This window comes from Pan troglodytes, chromosome 21 (genome assembly GCF_028858775.2).
Source record: "Pan troglodytes isolate AG18354 chromosome 21, NHGRI_mPanTro3-v2.0_pri, whole genome shotgun sequence".
Taxonomy (NCBI): Eukaryota; Metazoa; Chordata; class Mammalia; order Primates; family Hominidae; genus Pan; species Pan troglodytes.
The window spans coordinates 19522788-19545538 of NC_072419.2; the positions used below are offsets into that span (position 1 = coordinate 19522788).

At 39.6% G+C, this 22751-nt stretch overlaps 1 protein-coding gene across 2 annotated transcripts in view; it reads left to right on the forward strand.

Annotated features, from left to right (window-relative positions):
- Positions 1-1553: 1553 nt before the first annotated feature.
- SPTLC3 (serine palmitoyltransferase long chain base subunit 3) overlaps positions 1554-22751 on the forward strand; it is a 159113-nt gene continuing 137915 nt past the window's right edge. The window contains exons 1-2 of one of the 2 annotated variants that reach the window (XM_009436815.4): positions 1554-1701; positions 1830-2013. In XM_009436815.4, coding sequence (XP_009435090.1) covers positions 1897-2013 — 117 coding nt within the window. In that variant the 5' untranslated portion in view covers positions 1554-1701; positions 1830-1896. Of the gene's footprint in view, positions 2014-22751 lie in introns of both variants that reach the window. The other variant, XM_001135152.5, reaches the window with a different exon arrangement.

Here is a 22751-nt window from a genome sequence, read left to right on the forward strand (position 1 = left end):
AGGACAAATGTGAAAAGAGGAAAGAGATGGAGAAGAAGAAAAGAAGAAAGAAAAGAGACATCTAATGTTTAAAAAGTTTTATCTCAAAATCTTTATTAAACAATGCTTTGCACAGAGCAATAGAGCTCAGGGAAAATAATGCCCTCTCTTCAACTTGTCTTCTAAGCAATGTGAGGCAGTTGGGCCAACAATAGTGCTCCCCTCTACCTCTTCATCTCTCCATTTCCTAAATCTTAGAAGAAAATAAATCTACAAGAGTTTAGCCCCCAAATCCCAGTGAAACAGCCATGGAAGGGAGAGACCAGTGAAAATCTACTTCTACTTTGATGATAAAGGTTGAGAGAAATGCGATAAAATTTTTGAACTTGAGACACAAACTGGGCTGAACACACTTGGTATTAACTCCGTCTTTTCCCTTGGCCTCAGGCCTTATCTTATTCCTCCAGCATTCCTTGGGATGGTAAAGGCAGGTACCCTCATATGCAAGTCATAGTTAGGAGAAGCATTAGCATGTCCACCTCCAAAAGCTACATTAATCTGGAGTAGAACTGAACCCTGTCCAAGGGAGCTGAGTTACAGGACATGAGGCTCTGGAAACAGGGGCCATTTCTGTCTTTTTGTTTGTGTGTGTGTGTTTGATTGTTTGTTTTTGTCTACTGCCCCAATAAATTGGTTTCTTTTCTTAGAGTCTGATGCTAAAGAAGTCTCGACTCAGGAAAACCACAAGGGTGGACTTGGGAAGACTCAACAGGTTGTAATGACTCTCCAGCAAATCATGTCACCATGCCATTTGATGATGGTAGGAAGAAACAAAGCCTTGAAGATTCATGCATTGAGAGAATAAGAGTTAGTGAGTAAACCAGATGTGTTTCTGGACTGGGACCCTGCAGTCATCAACCACCTCACACCTGCGTCAGTAACAAACCCAAGCTACAGCATGATTTTTGTTCTACCTCAGCAGATATTTCATAGATGGAAAAACTGAGGCATAAAGTGGGTAAATACCTCCCCAAAGGTCACGAGATAAAGATAACGCAGTCATCAAATATTCTGTCTCCTCAACATCTGTCTTACTGGAATTCTTGATGGATTGGTACCCCCTTATTATAGTACTGATTTTAACATAGGTTGGTTTTGAATATTGGGTTTTTAAAAATCTTTTCAAATCATTTGTAAATTATGGAAATGTATACATCACATGAAACTTACCATTCTAATCATTTTTAAGTGTACAGTTTAGTTTAAGTACATTCACATTGTTGTGCACTGATCCATCACTATACCTTTTTCATCTGCTCCAGCTCAAACTCTGTACCCATTAAACAATAACTTCCCTTTGCCTCATCCCTCCAGCCCGTGGCAACCACCTCTGAATGTTATTTTATAGCAAAAAGAAATATTAACTTTTGTGCTTGGTTTACAACCAAAAACCACAATTACATGCAGGAGAGAGGGGGTGGGAAAAAGAGGTTAACTCAGAACTCAGTTACTTAGAAGACACTGTGAGTGTGCTGTGTGTGTGTGTCTTTAAAAGACTCTCCACCTCCCAGCCCGCCTCCTCACACTTTGCCACTGGGTTGTTCAGTCCCCAGGTTCCCTCAGTCCCCAGAAGGAGCCAGCATGGACAATCTCCTTTACAGTTTTGGAAGCAGGTTTGTTGCCATGGAGTTCACATTTTGACTGGAGTTGAGAAGTATAAAGGTAACCATTTGTTATAGTTTCAACGATCTGACAAAAAGATAGGCTGTTGCTCTTCTTCTGGAAAAGCCTGATTGGTAAGATTCCTTTAAGGGCTCAGCCCCAAAGAGCTTTATCCCATCCCCTCACAGACTGAAAACTAAAGCCTGCAGAGACCTCTGAAGGAAAACCTGTCCCGGGCTCTGTCACTTCACACCCATGGCTAACCCTGGAGGTGGTGCTGTTTGCAATGGGAAACTTCACAATCACAAGAAACAGAGCAATGGCTCACAAAGCAGAAACTGCACAAAGAATGGAATAGTGAAGGAAGCCCAGGTAAGAGGCACTCTCCCCTACTCTTCTCTGAATTACCTGAACGTTTCAATATTTCTCTGTGAAGATATTTGAGGCTGTCCTAACTTAGAGTTCATCTTCTGAAGTGTTTTTACATGTTTTGACTGTTGATTCTGTTAATAGAAAGTGCTTGGCTACCAAAAAGTTTAGGTGTGGATTAAGGAGAAAATGTCTTCTGTATGCAAAAGAGGATACACACAGACTCACACAGCTTTAGGCTCCCTAAAATACAAATGTACCTACTAGACTTTTGTCTCAAGCATTTTGTGGGGAGGGAAGAATTAAGAAAGTTCCAACTCTTTGCATATATTTTCGTCCAAGAGACCTGCTACAACCGTCATGCTTCAGAAGAAAAAGAGGAAGTGAAAGTACATTTTGCTGACATTATGTGGTGGAGATGGCATTCTTCCCAGGTCCATGAGAAATGCATCTCTGTTTGAAAGGCAAGTTATTATTGGTGTGTAGTGGAGCATTGTTTCAGCTCACTACTTGATTTGAGGCCACAGTATTTCTTTGAAATGTGACGTCACAGACATTCTTTTCCAAAACACTTCAGAAAGCAGGGCTCATTGTGACACACTGCACTCAGAAAACAGAACAGCTTCTTTAAAACAAACTTGTATTTTCCAACTTGACACTTTTTTTTTTTTTTTACTGTTATTGCACCGGGATGTTTGCAGAATGTACTAGGCAGGAGGAACTCGAGGAAAGTTGTCAGCTTGTTTTAAGAGAGAGCCTGGGTCTGTGAGGTCCTTATGTAAGGCAGTTCCCCACTCCCCACAGGACACCCCGTGTCACTCTGCTCTGAGCAGCAGAAGTGAGCTCATCTGCCTGAGGAGCAAGCCCAAGTAGTCAAACAGGTAGCCTCCTGTTTGGAAAGAGAAGTGGCACAGGGAGCCCCATGCAATCTTCCATCATTTGATCATCCAGAGAGCAAGTATCCACCCACAGGAAAGGCAGATTGTTCTAAGATCACAGGACAGGTGGGTCTGGCTGGGGCCAGTCCTCCTCTCAGTGAATTACATTCGTGTGTGCAATTGGAAGAGGCTAAAGGAGCTCTGGAGCCTGAGTTGTGTGTAAACAGGCTGTGGTCCCCAAAAGCATTCCCCTCTTAACAAAAGGCACTGTCCAACCCTGGGAGGTGTCTATCAGAAACCTCAGAACTGGCCTGTCCCACCTGAGGATCTGAAACCCGGAGCAATGTGAAGAGAAGGTGCTCAACTCCTGTCAGTTGTATGAAGGAAATTGCAGTAATATCCACCACTTATGCATCACTAAATATCAATTCAGGCCACTACTCAAGACGATCCTTGCCTCTGGAATGCCTGTAACTCACAAGCTATTCATCTACTTACCCTTGTGATTATTCTGACCCTGAGGGATCTCATCTGGGAAGAGATTCCTTCTTAACTTTTCTCCCTTTTATTTATTTTATCTTGGTTTTATAATCACATTCGAGGTATGAGATTAGAAACTTAAACAGTTACAACCACTCCTAAGTAAGGATAAAACCCAGGATTCTAAAGGTTCATTATGAAGTGCAGCTGCAAGACTGTAAATATCCTTGGACACTGAGGCTTCCCTAAGAATGGTCGAAAACATCAGGGCTGCTGTTGCCTTCCTGAAGGGCCATCCAGAGCCTCTTGTCTCAGACATATTTAGGTGTCACTAAGCTACAATTGGCTTTCATTGAGAGCCTCAATTATGGCTTAAAAAATATTTTTCAGAAAAACAAACGAACAAAAAAAACCCGGCTGAGATCATAGTGTAATAGGGCAAACGAGGGCTTATTGTCCCCTCCATGATGGGGGACAATCTCCCAAGTTCCTTTGCCACCAGTTTTGATCCTTGGGACCCTTTAACAAACTAGGCCTAGACCAAAAGCCTTGCCTGTGGATAGAAGCAGTCTGCAAAGGCTTACAGAATCCTAGGCTGCTGGTCTCCCAAACATGTTCTGCCTGGCCTAACGTCTTCTGCTGCAGCATCTAAGATCCTACCAGCCCCTCCAACGATCCTCCCACCCTTTCTCTTCCCACTTATTTGCAACCACACAGCAACACAGTTATCTCTTTTATACATTAGGGGACCCTACAAGATTCTGTTGACAAAGGGTTCCCTGGCATAACAAACATATGAAAATTACTATTAGGCGGTGCTCATGAGTCCTCCTTCCCCCTGGTCCAGCGTAGGCTGCCATCCCTGCTCCAGCTTGCAGCAGGCTTGCTGCCCCAGTCTCAAGGCTGGCAAGGACCAGAGCCTTTCCATTCTTAGAAACCTTCTAGAGTTCCTTTCTGGAGCTTTTATGGAGCCTGACTATTTTTCCTGTTTTTTTTTTTTTTTTTTTCCTTAAACCTCATATGTCCTGAGAATGCACAAAAACTGGTTTTCATCACTGACTAAGTCCATTTATTTGTTTATTCCCAACATGGCCTCCTACCTTTTACTTGTAACAGGACACTATCATACTAGAGGATTTGTTCTCCCTCTTCATGAGCATATCCACACTACAGACAGATGGGTGCTTAAAGTCTTAATCTATAAACTTGATATTTCTTATAATTTTTATTGAATTAAAATTCTTCCTAATGAATAGGAATTTCCTATTCCTTACTTAATTCTATATAATTACTTTGCAACTATTATCCACATAATTGCTTTTTAATTCCCAGCAATTATTTTTGACCTGACCATAAACTTTTATTTGGAAAACCAAAACCTAGGAAGGTGGACCTTGTGTCTCCATTGCATTTTCCCAGAAGTAGTTTCTTAAGAGGATAGAGTCTGAATTTTCTTCTCTTAAACTAAACCTGCAGGATGAAAAAAAAATTGTAAAGTTTTCCTAATCATCCCTTTCCTGGAAAACAAAAATGTTTGGGGATTAGAGTTACTCTAATTCAAGGTTTATTGAGTTCTTGACCTGAATGTTGTAATATTACCAGGTATAGGTTATGAGCCCTAACAGGTGGTTGCTTTTTTTTCACCAATACTTATTAAGCATCTGTTATTCTTAGGACCTATAAAGATAAATAAGAAGTTTACAATTTATCTGTTAGGAGAAAGCTTATATCAACATTAAAATAATCACATCAAAGTTAAATGCTAGTGCAAGGACAAGAGCTGCCATAAAGCAGACATAACTTGAGTACAAATGAGTGGTATAGATACTAGTACTAGAAGTTGGAGAAGAGCAAAAATAATAATAAATATCAATATTCTGCTATGTATCAGGAAGGGCTAAGCACTTCAGGCAGGCATCTCCTGTACCTTCAAAACAGCCCCATGAAGTGGTAGTATACTGTCCATTATACAGATGGGGAAAGATAAATCACTAAGGAACTTCTGAAGAATCACAATCAGCATGGCCAGGATTTGAGCCCAAATCCAAGTTGCTCCAAAGCCAGTTCCTTTTTCAGTATGTTCTAGGAAATCACAAGTTGGGGTGGTCAGTGACAGCTTCTCAGAGCAGGGAAGACTCAAATTGAACCTTGAGACATTATAATTGCAGAAAAAATAGGGAGCTTATTCCTGAGGGGCAAATGAGGAAAAGACAGGAAAGGAACTCCAGAGATGAATGTAGGAGTTGCTAGTAAAGGGCATAAGAAAGGTCATGAAGCATTCCAGGAAGCTGTGAGGCACAATAGGTCATGTGACTTTTGAGAGACTTTTCTCAATTCAGTGAGCCTTCATCGCAGACAGTGAGAAGCAGTGCTGTGGCTGAGGTGGTGCTCAGCAGATGCTGGAAGAAGAGAAAGGATTAAGCCACATTATTATGGAAATCATTTCCAGTTTTAGAACCATTTAAGCTGAACTTCTATTCTCCCCACCTTTCTATATCCTCTTGAAGTCTGCAATATCCTGGTAGAGCTACTCTTCTGCTGTTGTATAAACTTCTTCTAGAGAATAAGAGCAATGACTGATTGATAGTTTAATTGCAAACAGTGGTAGCTGCCTGACAGCCGTGGTAAGTACCTGTGTCTGTGGGGCTCACCTAGGCTACCCCCTGATTGAAATAGAGGTCAATATTCTCGCCAATTACTAGGAGAATTCATAAACTAAAAGTTTTGGAAATCCCTTTCAACTGCTCTGAATCTTCATCTTAGTCTTGTCTTTGGTGTTCATTTTCTAATGCCTTTGTTTCTTGGCTCCTATTTCCTTAAAACAATCCCCAATGTGGCAAGGCTTCTCCATGAACTCCTTAAGGAATCCGCAGTTTTTCATGAGCTCATCATTTATAAAGCATTCTTGTGTGTCAGGTGCTGCAGTCATTAAGATGAAAATATTCTCCCTCCATTTATAAATAGCTCACAGTATAAATGAGAAAGACAAGCAATTATAATATTTAATGGTAAGTACTATAGCAAATGTTACAGTTATCTATTCCTATGTAACAGCCAGTCCAAAACCCAATAGCTTGAAACAACAACTATTGGATTGTTCATGATTCAGGCAGGGGCTGCTAGGGATTGCCCTTCTCTGCTCCACATGGTGTTTGCTACAGATCAACTTGCCTGAGCATCCAAGATGACCCCATTCACATGTCCCAGACCTTGGTACCAGCTGTTGTCCAAAGCACCTTGTGTCTACTTCACCAGGACACCCTCTGCATGTGGTCTCATTATTCTGCAGAGTAGCCCAGGCTTTTTTACAGGATGACTGGCTTCTAAGAGAGTAAAAATAGAAACTACAAGACCTCTTTTATGTCCTAGGGACATTTCTGCTACATTCTGTAGACAAAGCCAGTCATAGTCCAGCTGAGATGCAAGGGGAGGAGAAACAGATGCTGCTTTTTTCATGAGAGAAGCTGCAAAGTCACATTGAAAAAGGTTGTAAGGGATTGGAGAGATTATTGTGACCATCTTTGGAAATAGTCCACCACAATAGAAATATATGGACCTTGCATGGGAACACAGAAGAATGTGTATCTGACCTAGGCTGGGAAGACAACTTGCTTCAGACAGGCATTTGACCCAAGTCTTGAAAGCAGAGTAGCCAGTTGTACAGGCATAGAAAGGCATTCCAGCAGAGGGAAAGGCTGTTAGAAGGATATAAAATATCAGAGCATTATGCCTTTGGCCAATGAAAGATGAGTTCATGGTAGGAGGTTCAGGATGCTTAATGGAGAGAACCAGGTGGGAAAAGATTGTAAAATGCCTTTGTCTTAGTTTACATTCCCCAAGAAACAGACCCAGAGATAAAGATTTGAGTGCAAGAAATTTATTAGGGAGGTGAACCCAGGAAGCACAGAGGAAAAATAGTGAAGTGAAGCACAGAAAGGAAGAAAGCCGATACGCTCATGAACAAGTTACCATTGTTGGCAACTGGGACTGAGACTTGTCGGGGACATCTGGGAGATGGCGTACAACACATCTCAAAGCTGTCTAAATTTAAAAAAAAAAAAAGATAAATGTCAACCAATTCCGGTCCATAATCAGTTGAGGGATGCTCAGCACTTGTAGACTTTCCACACATGGGCTGAGCACACTCCTATGGCAGAGAAAGCCCTCAAGCTGAGCTACAGGTGCTTGCAGTAAGAAATCACCAGAATGGAAGAAGGTCTGGATGCACCAAGAGTGTCTTTTATAACCATTTATATGTGCAAGTGATGGAGGTTTGAGAAGGGAATTAGCATGATCAGATACGGTTTCTCCCAAACTGTGTAAGCTTTATTTATGGTGACTCTTAGAGCATGGTTTATGAATTAGCCCTGATCTAATGGGCTAATCATCATGCAAGACAGGATTATGCTGTTAAGCAACATAAACAGAGCTTACCCACTGTGTTTGGCAAAGGAGAAAAGGGATATATCAAGGGTAAATATTATTGCCATAATTTGTTCCCTTTGCACTCAAGCAAGATGAAAAACCAGAAACCATGAACAGCTTAGCAAATTTTAACTATATAAAAAAACTAAAACTTAATATGGCAAGAAGCATCATAAAGGGTAATGCATAAAAATCAATTGGCAAGCATGACTGAAGTAAAAACTCCTTTACAATAGCACCAGAAACATGAAGGACCTGGAAATAGATTTAAATAAAATGAAAATCAATTGGAAGGGAGTATGAAAATGCTACTGAGGGACATGAAAGGCAACTGAAAATAAGTGGAAAGGCATACAACACATGTAGAGGAAGACTCAGGATGAAAAATGCATTAATTCTGCCTAAGTTAACCTATCAGTTTCTGTGTAAATCCAGTAAATAAATCAACATATTTTTGAGCCAGACAAATGACATTGAAGTTTATGTGGAAAATTAATAAGCAAGAATAATTGGAAAGACTATGATAAATAATAATAATGAGGGTGACTAGCACTACCAACTAGTAAATCATGTTGTGCACCAAAAGAATTAGAATGGTTTCCTATTAGTACATGAACAGATAGATAAATATTATAGGTAATTGTTAATCTATTAAAGTATAAGAAAATATCAATTTTAAAATAATATTTACATGGGAAAAGTCTTTATAACTATGATATAATACCCAGGAGCCATAAAACAGGAGGTCAACAATCTGACTACATAAAAATCAAATATTTATTTCTGCATGGCAAAAACAAAACAAGAATAACACGGTGAAATAACCAAAAGGCAAATTACAGACCAGGAAAATGTTTACAATTTATATCATAAAATGCAATTTTCTGATTATATAAACAACTTTTAGAAATGAATACAAAAAGAGGCCAAACACCAGAAAGAAAAGAATGGACAAAAGCTATGATGAGGGAAATACAATTTGAAATACAAAAGGTAAGGAAAGGAAGAGAAAGAAGGGAAGAGAAGTCAGGAAAGGGAAGGAAAGGAATATGCTAGAATCAGTTTCCATGAGAAAAGAAAGAAAAGTCCATTTTCTCAGTTTGTGTGCATTAAGTGCAAAGTCAAGTTGAAACTTAGTTTGAATAATCTAATTATTTTGATCAGTTTAATAATGATAATGGTAAAGCTAATAAATCAATTATTGGTGGGTGCTACATGCCAGGTCCTTCTATGTAATTTGCCTCATTGAATTCTTATAGCAGTAATGCAAAGTGGATATTATTAGCCACATTCATACAGATGAGGAAACTGATGCTCTGAAAACATAAATAACTTACCCCAAGGTCACACAGCTAGAGCAAAACTGGGACATAAACTCTAGGCTATCTACCTTATCCTAACTTCTTACTTCAACAATTGTCGAAGAACCCATGATATTATCTACTTTCTATGATAATAGGCTTAGAGACCTTTATTTAACAACTGAACATAATACCAGTTGTCTAAGGTATCAATAATATACTTTTAAAAAGAAAGGTGCTTATGCTTTCACTGTGACTAAAGATATTGAAAGACATCAAGCTCCAATAGCTAATGCACGTTGGCCTATAGTTAAATCTTTGGGAGGTAATCAAGAACATAATAATTATAATAATCTTTAATGTGTCTTGAGTTCTTCAAAGTGCTAGGCATTCCCAGTGCTTTATGTTCATCATCTCACAACATTCCTATGAGGTATTATTTTTGGACTCATTTTATAGGTGAGGAAACAGAAAGCTTTAGTAACTCAACCAAGGTCACCAACTTATAAGTATCAAAACCAGGTATGGAAACCAAGTTTGTTCAATCCTAGAACCTAAGTTCTTATCCTTTAGTCCACGCTTCCCCTGTAAACACAAGATAATGTTAGGCATGGGATTCATACCCACTTCCAGAGAGAAGGGGCCAGCGGACACAGCCTTAAAGGGCAGAGTCAGTGTGAGTTAAAAGAATGGTGAGTGGTTTTGTTTTCCTGATTTTTCATTCTTAATAAAAATTTTAGCTTATCACAAATGACACCAAACTGTCATATATCTGTGCTTTCAATAGGCAATGTTATTCACTCAGAGACATACCACATTAGTGAACCTGTCACCTCCATGCCTCACTTTGAACAACTCTAAGCTAAAGAAAATTGACCTCATGTGACTCTGAGTCATGTGGACTCACACTTGGCCCCAGTCAGAGCTTGAGAGATAGTCTGGCTTTCAGGAGCTTTTTTCAAGAGTACATGGCCTCCCTGAATAGAAACTTCACTTAGTACAATATTTTCTGGCAATACTGATATCTTAGACATGATGCAATAGATCAAGCTTGTCGACATGTGGCCTGCAGGCTGCATTTGGCCCAGGACATCTTTGAATGCAGACCAACACAGATTCATAAACTTTCTTAAAACATTATGAGATCTTTTTTGTGATTTTTTTTAGCTTATCAGCTATCATTAGTGTTAGTGTATTTTATGTGTGGCTCAAGACAATTCTTCTTCCAATGTGGCCCTGGAAAGCCAAAAGATTGGACACTCCTGCAGCAGATGAAAGATAGTTACAAATTCTTTGGAGTATTTCCCATTGAGAGGTAGAATCTAATTCTAATCCACTTGAACCTGGGCTAGACCTAATGACTTACTTGACCAAAAACGTGATGGAAGGGACAATCTGGGACTCCTGAGAGTCAGTTACAAGAAGACTTGCAGCTTGAACCCAGTCCTTGTAGAGTGCCCATTCTTGGAATCCAGCCACCATGCTTTAAGGAAGCCCAAGCAGCCCAAGAAGAAGTTCAAGGAGAGAAACCAAGTATCCTTGCTCTGTTTCTCGCTGAGATGCACTACCAACTTCTTTTTTTTTTTTTTTTTTGAGACGGAGTCTCGCTCTGTCGCCCAGGCTGGAGTGCAGTGGCGCGATCTCGGCTCACTGCAAGCTCCGCCTCCCGGGTTCACGCCATTCTCCTGCCTCAGCCTCCCGAGTAGCTGGGACTACAGGCGCCCGCTACCACGCCCGGCTAATTTTTTGTATTTTTAGTAGAGACGGGGTTTCACCGTGTTAGCCAGGATGGTCTCGATCTCCTGACCTCGTGATCCACCCGCCTCGGCCTCCCAAAGTGCTGGGATTACAGGCGTGAGCCACCGCGCCCGGCCCTACCAACTTCTAAACTGTGTGAGTGATGTATCTTGGAAGTGAATCCTCCAGCCCCAGGGTGTGTTTGCTCCAATTGATACTTCATGGATCATAGACCAGCTGTCCCTGTTGGGCTCTGCCCATATTAAAAATTCTTGAGCAAATAAATAATTGCTGTTTTAAGTTTGCTGGTGGCTTATTAAGCAGCAATAAAAACTGAATACATGGATATTATATTTCCTTAAAATGACTAGAAAAGTCATTGTGCAATCTCAGAACCATTTTCAATGCTTGCATTTATGTTTACATTTAAAGAGTTTGCTTTGACCATGAATTTGCTATTAATCATTGGCAAAGACACATTTTCATAAGTTATAAATTTGTGTTTTGTTTGGCATAAGGACTGTATGCTTAAGCCCTTAACCAGAGATGAGTGTCCGGCTGTAAAAGCCAAACACAATGAACCTAAACCAATGCAAAAGCACACCCATTTGAAAATTGCCAAATCTGAAGTGTAATTATTAACCCTTAGGAGGTCTGTAATTTATTACATTGTCTATGAAGAAATAGTTGACTCAATAAAGTGTGTGTGCTCAGGTGTTTCATTGGCTTAATTAACATATTTTAAGTATTTTTAATATCTGCCAATTACAAATTAATTTTATCTATTGGTTAAAGCTTCCTGGAAAAATTTTCTCTCACTGTTGAGGTAAATTGATATTAACCTAATTAATTGCAAGAAGTCAACTATGCTGATTTTGAAATATATTTAATGTTTTTAGTAAATATGGCTACCTTTGTCTCAGTTGGCCTGTACTAATGTAGTTTTACTGGAATTCTAAGGTATTACAATCTATAAATTTACGACAGAAAGATCTACTGCCACCATATTAGAAATATTTTCCGGTGATTTGGAGTTCAAATTAACTATTTTGGGAGAAAAACACTACAAGCATAGCTCAGAGAAATACTCAAAATTATCCTCCACAATCTACTTCATCTGTCTATCACAGTGCCATCTGAATCCTGCTCTCCTGAAGAGTTTTGACACATTGAAGATCATCTGAGCCCAGCGGAGTTTCAGATTGCAAACGCGTAGAGGAGCTAGCAGGGCCTTGTGTAGGACAGTAGGAGATGGTAAGAATGGGTTTAAATGAACAAGGCCTGGTGTTTCCATGAGACAGAACAGGCTCCATCTTGATAGTTTTTCCAACTTTTAAAAGAAGCTGGAAATCCAAATTGAGGAAAGGAGGTCTCATGATTTCTAAATGTTGGCATCTAATTTTTAAAAATTCAAATCCTGTGGATTTAAAGAAAACACTGCTAACAAACACCAATTTGTAACCTCTAAACTATAGGCAAACAGAGTGTAGGAAATAGGCTAAAAAGTCCTAAGTAGAGTGCTATTTTCTCATTTGTTTAGGAAAAATGGCTCAGAGAATTTGGCTCGCCTCGATTTAATTTACTTTATATTTCAAAAAGTGATAGATGAGTCTTCCACCTTCACTTTCCTGAGTTGATATATTAACAATTACCCTAGACTCTGCAGGTTTGAGGAACTCTTATGACCAGCTACATACACTAGATTTCCTTGACTAACCCAAATCTAAAATATTAAGTCCCAAAGTGTTCATCAAAGTGTTAGAGACCTGGTGATATTTATTGACCAAACCACATCTCTCAGATTTCATAGGCAGTGGTGCACAAACCTTCGTTAGGTGATGTATTCATGAAGTCTAGTCACCAAGATTGTTCTCTAAATCTGATCTAACTGGACCTTCAAAAGTTTCCCAAGCAAAAGGCTATGTGCAAGTCTTAATTATTCTCTTACCTATGGGTTATACACAGCTCTTATTTGTCTGTCTTGTGGTTGTGAGTCTTTTGGAGTTCAAGGATTCCTTTGAGAAGCTGTTATATACTTTCTAATGAAAATTAATATGTCCATAACTGCAAAATTTTTTACATAGAGAATGTGTGTATTCCCTGACTTCCTCAGATCCCCAGATTAGAAACTTTGGCTCTGAAATTTTGTATAAAACTAGGCTATTTCTGCACTTACAATCCAACTAGAAAAAAACAGCAAATCAACTGTTCCAGAGAAGACAGGGTAAAGGATTCACAAATTGATCCACCAAAAAAGAGAATATCACACATAACACAAAGTGATTCAGGCAGCAAGCCCCATGTGTGTTAGACATTTATTTAAAAATTGGATTAGAGGGTGGGTGTGGTGGCTCGTGCCTATAGTTCTAAAGCTTTTGGAGGACAAGGAAGGAGGGTCAGTTGAGACTAGGAGTTTGAAACCAGTCTGGGAAACATGGCAAGACCCCATTTCTTAAAAGAAAAAGAAAAAAAGAAAAAAAGAAAAAAAAGAAAATTAATTAGCTGGACGTGGTGGCATGCATCTGTAGCCTTAGCTATCCCAGGAGGTTGAAGTGGGAGGACCACTTGAGCCCAGTAATTCAAGGTTACAGTGAGCTGTGATTGCTCCACTGCACTCCAGCCTAGGCAACAGAGTGAGACCCTTTCTCTATATTTTGCCATTTATATTAGAAGTTTGCATTTTATTACATAATATATTAATATTTATTTTGCTGTAAAACTATTTTTATATACTCTTTTAAAACTTTGAAGAAAACTGAACTCCGCAGAAAGATGTTTATGTGGTAGCTTTTCGCACTCCCGCACCCCTTAGGATGTCCCAGGAAAATGTGAACTCCTTAAGGAGGAATGATAGTAGAAAGACCACTAGCTTTGATATCAGATGTAACTGGGTTTGAATCTCGGTTCTGCCACTTACTAATTGGGCCATATTAGGAAGGTAACTTTATGTCTCTGATCCATTCTTTATGAGGCTATGGTAAAGAATAAATGAGATAGCATATGTAAGACTCCCAATAACTATCAGGCATACAGTAGATACTCAATAAATGATTATTATCTATTAACATTAGCCTGCAGTCACCTCTTTCTTCTCTACTGCTATCATAAGACTAATCAGTACGATGCCCAGCATATAGTAGATGTTCAATAAATGACAGCCATAAACCCTTGAAATCCTTCATCCCATGATGACTTCTCAATCTTCATTTTACTTGACCTGTCTGCAGCATTAGTGAAAAATAATCACTCTCTCTTTCTCAAAGCACATTCTTCTCTTGACTTCCAGGGTATTACACTCTTGATTTTCCTCTTTATCACTAGCTTTTCCTATGCATTTTCTATTCTTGGTTCCTCCTCCTCTCTTTGACCTTTAAACAATGGAATGACCCAAGGCTTAGTCTATGCCCCTCTATTCTTTTCTAACTGCATATCTCTCATGAAGATCTGATCTTGTTTCATCATGTTAAATACAGTAAGACATTCTTCTTCAAAGGGTTAACTTGTTTAAGTTTGCTTGCCCTTTTTTCCCTGCTTTCAAGGCCAGACTCCCTTACTCTCTGTGTTCCCTTGCCCTGGGAAACAACCTTCCTCTCAGTCTTATCTATAGAGCCTACATTCCACATCTGCTACTCACTCTGTAAATCACCTCCCCCCACCACAACAGCCCCCCCCCCACCAATCCCCCACCACCATCCCCACCTCCACCAAAACTGTTTTCTTGTCAGTGTAACTGCATCCCTGCACGTCTCAAGTTAGCCAACTGGGTTCAGCTTAGATTGTGTGGTCCAACTCTAACCAATGGAGACTGCACACAGCAGTAGGAGCCCAGTGTGTTAGGGATAAATCTGCTGCTTTCCTTTGTTTGATGTGCTCTCGTGGTGACCAAACTAACGAGCAGCACCCTTCTGCAGAAGTAAACTTTGCCTTGCTGAGAAATCAACTATCAGAGTGTCATTTCCTTTGCGACTTCAAGCTTTATTTCTAACACATCATGATAGATAGAGTAGATGGATGATAGATAGATATAGATAAGTAAATAGATGTATAAAATAGGCATTTCCAACTGACTACTTGATGTATAGAGATATGTAAATGTATATGCATAAATAGGCATTTCTGACTGCCTACTTGATCTTTCCACTTGGATAATCAAAAGTCATCTCAAACTTAATATGTACCAAACTGTGCTCCTCATGTTTCCTCCTCCTGCTCTCTAAAACTATTTCCCTTACAGTCTTCCCCATCTCAATAAATGGCAACTCTATCCTTCTTGTGGCTCAAGCCATAAACCCTGGTGCCATTCGTGACTTTTCTCCTTCATTCTATTCTGCATTCTATCTCTCGGTAAAACATGAGCTGACCTTCACAGCACATCTAGAATCTGACCACTTCTCACCTTTCCCTCAGCAACTCCCTGGTCTTAGCCCCCTTTATCTCTCACCTAAAGTATTACAGAGCTCCAACTCTTTTATCTGTGTTCCACTGTCTATTGCTGCATAACAATGCAGCCCAACACACAGTGGCATAAAAAAATGATTTTATTATGCTTGTGGATTCTGCTGGTCAGGAATTCAGAAAAGGAACAGTGAGGACAGCTCTCCCCTGCTCCATGGTGTCTAGGGTCTCAGCTAGGATGACTCAACTGGCTGGGCTGGAGAAGCTGGGCGAGGAGGGTCCACTTTCCAGACTGCCTCCTCAGTGTCACACCTGGCACCTGGGCTGGGAAGGCCGAAGGGTGAGACAAGCCAGGACTGTGAACTGGATCGATGCAGCCATAAACAAGCCCACCAGGTTCAAGGGGAGGAGATTAGCCTGTCTCTTAATGGGAAGAGTAGCAAAGAATTCATGAGCATGTTTTAAAAACCACCATGTCCTGTTTCCACCCTCCCCTCCCCTCTGCCACAATCCACTAGACTTTCTCTATACAGCAGCCAGTGCTGCTGAAATAAAATCCAGAGATGTCATTCTTCTGCCCAAATCCTTCCCATGGCTCCCATTTCACTCACAGCAAAAAACAAAATACTTACCACGACCATAAGGCCCCACAGCCTGGCCAGATCATCTGTGACTCATCTCCTGCTACTTTCCCTGAGCTCACTCTATCCCCAGATGCTGCACAGCCTCTTCACTGTTCCTGGAGCCAGCCACCCATGGCGTCCTCCCACTTGCAACATTTGCATTTGCACTCCTCATCCCCCGTCCTGGAACACCCTTTACCCAGACATCCACAGGGCTCACCCTTCTCCTATTTGAAGTCTTCACTCACATAGCACCTTCTCTGTGGGACTCAGGCTCACATGCTTTCTAAAATTGCAACCCCCCCCCCAACTTCCTGGCCCCTTTCCTGCTTAATTGTTCTCTTTAGCATTTAAAAACATCTGCACATGTGCGCACACACACACACACAGAGTCACACATATACCTACACACATAAACACACATGCATGCACACATTAATTTATTTCCTATCTGTTGCCTGCCTCCACATTTAGACTGTGAGGTCCACCTGGGCAGGAATTTCTATCTTTTTCACTGCTGAATCTCTAGTACCTAGACCAGAGCCTATATGTAATAGGAGCTCAATAATATTTATGGAATGAATAAAGACTATCTGTTTTTACAAATCTGTTATTTGCAAGAACTCCCATTTAACATACCTAGATCTCTAAAAGACTAAGAAAGCTCTGCTCATATGATCCACAGACTTCTTTGTAAATTTCAAAGTATATAACCTCTTATTAATTAATTCACAGGTTTCCTAAGCTTTGTTGGACAGCATGGCTACTATTTACTACCACCTTTTTAAAAATCACAAAGTCATTAGATTACTATGGTGACCAGGTAGCAACATGCTTCTGTATTGCTATCCAGATATGATATACTCCAAGCTTGGAGGTAGGGAGCATGCTTTAAGCAGTGGAACTTTTTGAAGAGAATGAAAATAGAAATAAAATATTATTAATTCATCTTGATCATTTCTGCTGCATCTTAGCAGGAGATGAAATATGCCTGGATTAGAGGGAAAATGACTAATCTCCCAAGGTGTGTAGGGCTGTCATCAGCTTCTAATAAAATTCTGCATTCTCAGAGTCGAGTGTCCAAGAAAGTAAATGCGATCTGTTTTCCTATGAATGACCCATATATGAGACGACTTTTAAAACTTTTATTTAACAAACTTTTACATTGCACTACATGCTAAGAACTTTACAAAAACTAACTCCGTTGACCCTCACAACAACCACGTGAGGTTGATACTGTTACTATCGTCATTTTTTAGATGACTAAACTTAGTCATGCAAAAGTTAACTAAATTTGCCCGAGATAAAACATATAGTTAGCAGTGCAATCTAGTCACAGGACCTGTCTTTTTATCACTAGATGAAATGCCCTTTCCTCCACCATTTTATTGTAAACATTTGCAAATTTATAGAAAACTTTATATAATTCTAAATAAATATTCATATATCTACTACCTAGATTCTACAGTTAGCATTTTGCTATATGTTTACTACGTATCTACCTATCTATCTATCCATCCATATGTTTTATGCATCTCAAACGAAGTTGTAGAATAAATACACTTCACTTCTAAACCCTTCAGAATGCATACCATTAACTTCAATATTTTTCTATAGTTTTTTTTCTTTTGAGGTAAAATTTACATACAGTGGAATGCACAAATCTGAAGTATATCATTCAATGAGTTTTGACCTGCATTGGCTTTTGATTCCTTTTTTGGAGAAAGTTTCCTAATGTAGTTTTGACTGTGGAAAGATGAACTAAAACTGCTCACTTAAAATTAAAGAGTTTAATCTCTGGAGAAGAGAACTGGCTAATGTGTAAATCATCATCTAATGACGTAAAGGAAGAGCTCACCAGAAGGCTGTCTTCTAGAGAAATTCCCCTGCTACACACTCATAATTCCACAGCGATCAGCAGCTATTTTCCTCTTTGTCTTTAGTATAATCTCTCCAGCAGGAAAGGAACTTAGTTCAGTAATCTTTACAATTCCACTCCATCCCCTGTCTTCTTGAACACATGAAGAAAGCAAAGACCAGGAATTATAATAGTTTGATGATCCTTAAAATAATGTCTGCTATTGCAAATTTCTTTAGTATCAATTTCAAAATTGATATTGTGAACTTGTATTTGTTTCATGTTACAAGCAAAGGCACTCCTTTCCTATGGCCCAAAATAAGAGCCACATGTAGAAAACTTCCTTTTCTGCGTGTCACAGATCACCACGTCAGAGAAAATAATTATAGAGGTAATAACTGCTACCATACATGAGGACACTACTATATGTTCACCCTTTTTAAAATATTGTCAATCCTTACAATAGACTTTCAAATTTCACATATAAGGAACCAAGATTTGAAGAAATCAGATGATCACCCACACAGCTGGCAGGTAGTGGAAGCAGGATCTTCTGACTCCTAATATCACGTAACCTCACCCTACAGCCTTATCACCCTAGTAACCTGAATCATTATGTAAAACTTGGAAGCAGGGTTTGACTTTCACACTTCCTGAGCTTGAATCCCAGCTTCATGGTGGTGTGACCTTGCATAAGCAGTTTAATCTCTCTGCGCCTCAGTTTTCTCACCTGGTAAATGAGGTGAATAGTAGTGCCTACCCTATTGGATGGTGGTGAGAAATGAATAAGATAATGCATGCAAAGCCTTAGAACAGTGCAGGCACCAGAGGAAATTCTCTACAAATGTGCACTATTACTAATATTGACCCTTGCAAGAATCTGCTTTATGTCCCTCTCTGCCCCTTCTTTGGTGAAACAGTGCCAGAATATGACAAGAGGTTGCATATTGGCTGACCCGCAGAAACCCTTTTTTAAAACTTTTATTTTAGGTTCAGGGGTACATGCGCAGGCCTGTTATATAGGTAAACTTGTGTCACAGCAGTTTGTTGTACTTATCATTTCATCATCCAGGTACTAAGTCAAGCACCCATTAGTTATTTTTCCAGATCTTCTCCCTCCTCCCACCCTCCACCCTCCATTAGGTCCCAGTGTGTGTTGTTCCTCTATACCTGTCCATGTGTTCTAGGCATTTAGCTCCCACTTCTGAGAACATACGGTATTTGGTTTTCTCTTCCTGCATTAGTTTGCTAAGGATGATGGCCCCCACCTCCATCCCTGCTCCTGCAAAGGACATACTCTCGTTCTTTTTTATGGCTTCATAGTGTTCCATGGTGTATGTGTAACACATTTTCTTTATCCAGTTTGTCACTGATAAGGATTTAGGTTGATTCCATGTCTTTGCTGTTGTGAATAGTGCTAAAATGAACATATGTGTGCATGTTTCTTTATGGTAGAACAATTTATATTCCTTTGGGCACGTACCTGGTAATGGGATTGCTGCGTTGAGTGGTAGTTCTGTTTTTAGCTCTTTGAGGAATCATTGCACTGTCATCCACAATGGTTGAACTAATTTACACTCCCACCAACAGTGTGTAAGTGTTCCCTTTTTTTTGCAACCTTGCCAGCATTTGTTATTTCTCAACTTTTTAGTAATACCCGTTCTGACTGGTGTGAGATGGTATGTCATTGTGGTTTTGATTTGCATTTCTCTAATCAGTGATATTGAGGTTTTTTCATATGCTTTTTGGCCACGTGTATGTCTTCTTTTGAGAAGTGTCTGTTCATGTCCTCGGCCTGAAGAATCCTTTAACACACAGTGACAGAAATATACTTGAATAAAACATCAATACATCTTCAAATAAAAACAAACTGAATAGTAGAGTATAATAATATTAAGAAATTAAGGTTAGGTGTGAACAAAGTGCAGTGTTGAAACTCGGATGACCATAGCAGACCCTGCTGGTGCCATGTCCACTTCTGCTCTTGGTGGTTACCATTTCCATGTGCACAGCCTCATCTCCAATGGCCAATTCCCATGCCCTTTTTCTGAGAACTTTCTGAAAAACTGTTACACGTCAGACACTGTTCTAGGAACTGGAGCCTGTTCTTCCCTAGTGGGCACCAGGCCAAAAGCACAGGAGATTCAACACCCCCTAGAAGCAGTGCTCAACCTTTGACTGATGGGAGCTGGATGATAAATACCCCAGCAGCCTCATCCTTCAGGAAAGATAATTCTTAGGTGTGTTCTACACTGTCTTCTGCAGACCCCAGTGGAAGTGAGCTCCAGCTGCCCACACTGGTAACTGCCTTAAGAGCACACCATTCATTGGTTTCCTTCCCTTTTCTGGCTGGCTCATCTCTCCTCCTCTAACAGTGCTTCCTGGGATAAACTTCCAAATAAACAGGTTGTATTTGAATCTTTTATACAGGTTTGCTTCTGGAGAACCCAAAATTAAGACAGTGATTTTTATAAAACACGGCCAATTTTTACCCCTTTAACCTTCAGCATCAACTACAATGATCCTTACGTCTGTACGTCCCTTTCACATCCAGGATCTCATTGTACCCTCAGTCATCCAGGAAGTGATCCAGTGCTGTGAAGTAGATAGAACAAATGCTACTGACCTGTTTTAGGATGAGACAATGGGGCTCAGAAAAGTGAGATCAAAACCACATAGATAATCGAGACAGAGCTGGATAATATTATAATGCCAGACATGCCGACTCTACATTCAGGAATGCCTTCAAGGGCTGGGTGCAGCAGACACCTGTCAAGCCCTTATTCAGTGCATACAACTCCGTCAACTTCCCCTCATAAGAACAGGAAGGAAGGAAAAAAATCAGAGCCTCTGTTCTTCAGTAATTTATTTCAGCACACACACACACACACACACACACACGCACATGCAAAAGTGTCAATTTAGTTATGAAACTGCTCAGAGGAACAGCTTTGGGAATCAGTCTTACTAAAATTTTAAAAATCCATGCGATTCTAAAAGCCTCAAAGAATAATACTGATTTCTACCTAAGACTTTTATAGCTAGGCAGCAAAGTGATTTTACATGGCATATCAGATAGCAAAATTTTCTATAAATCTCTCTTAAACAATTATTTACCTTTGTCATCACATCTTTATGTTTTATATGATGTATATTTCTTAGAATACCTTCTTTGGAGTCTTTGACCAGCCTCAGCTCTATTCTTAAAATCTTGACATTATGAATGGTTAATTCTAGACCCAGCAAGGGCACACGAGTCAATTCATGCCTTGGTTCCTTTGTTGAGTTTGCCCAAGGCAGAGGCATTGATGACACGGTTGGAACACTTGGGTTCTTGCAACATAACATGCTTTTCAACCACCTACTTTGATAATTAGTCCTAAGGAAACTTGGCTCCAGAACTTCTTACATATTAGAATAATAATGGCAGAACGGATATCAGATCTCAGAGAACCATGTTATGTGATTTTTTTTAAGATCTTAGTAATACATTTCTCAACAGGACCAGAAGTTTCTGTTCACAAAGTGTGAAAGCTCAGGGGGCTGATGTCTGGTGATTCAGTCCAGTGGAATCAGACTTCAGAATTTCATAGACCTGTGGGGTTTTTTTAAGTGAATTATATTGTACCAAAGTTTTTATTCTGCCATGATTCAAAAGATCTAATAACCCCTTATCCACTATCACTATCGTGCATAAATTCACCCTAAAAGATATTATGGACATGATGTCTGATTAAGAGACAGTCCCTAGGAAGATGTCCATATATGTATATACTTGTAAGCATAATATACTTATATGTTACACATATATATCATTTTTAAATTTTACCATACATCAGTGAAAATTTTAGTACATGTCTTTAGAGTGTTATAGACTAGTATTTAGGAACTATTAGACTAACCAACAAGTAGATACAAGATAAGAATAGACTATTCTTCTCTACTGGTTTTGCATTTTGTCAAAACCAGGATCAAAGCCAACAACAGTAACTAGCTTCCACTTCCTTTAAGGCTGAATTATTTATGCTTTGTTCTCTCACAAGAGTGTGATATTCAGACCTGGAACACAGCCTTGGAACACTCGTATCCTTTACTGCTGATGAAGCTATTTGGCTATTATTTTAAAATAGGAAGCAACAGAGACTCAAACAGGTATAGTCACTTGCCCAAGATCTCAATACGGCCAATCCAGGGCAAGACATGCCTGTGCCCTTTGCCTCTAACACTGTACTCCCTTACACATCACAAAACCAGAAACAAACTCCGAAGGAGCCCTTGACAGTAACACTATTTGTCCACCCATGCAAATGATTTGGGGCACCTGGAGATATCCCACAGCTGAAGTACATCTCGGGTTAGTTTGTTGGCTTATGACAGGAGGGGCTGGCCTTTTCTTTAAGAATCCATCCTTTCCCATTGGTTCATTCTTAGCAAGACAACTGAATCACGTCCCTACAGACTGAGTATAGTACTCAGAAATAAAAGTGCTCCACATGGTGACCTGAGAAAATGATTCAATGGTTGAATTAAACAAGTCACAGACATCAGTTTGCTTCTGTTAAGTATAATGTCAATCTTAATATTCCAGTCAGATAACTCATGCTTTTCACCTATTCATTTCTTTCGGCTCAGGAGCTATGATGGCTAAAACATGCCTGGTTATACAAAGCTGGTTGATTCAGGAGTATTGGTAGTCAAGATTAGCCTTGCTCTGGGAGAGGTTATTTTTTCCTATATTATATGGCACTTGATGAAAACAATTAATCAGATAATTATAATTATGATCATGGATATTATTAGACTTTTTGGAAGCAAATTAATAAATTGTTGTGGTGCCATTTTCTTAGCGAATTACTTGTTTGGAGACAATATACTTATTCTTCATGGAAGCAAAAGGCTTTCATGAAAAGTAAAATAACATGTGCTGCTTTCAGTGCAAACAAAAGATTTCAGCCAGGGAATCCGTATATTTCAACTAAGTGTAATCTGTAAGGATACATTCTGTCTTCAAAGGAAACCAAAAGATGAACCAAGTTGTATGGGG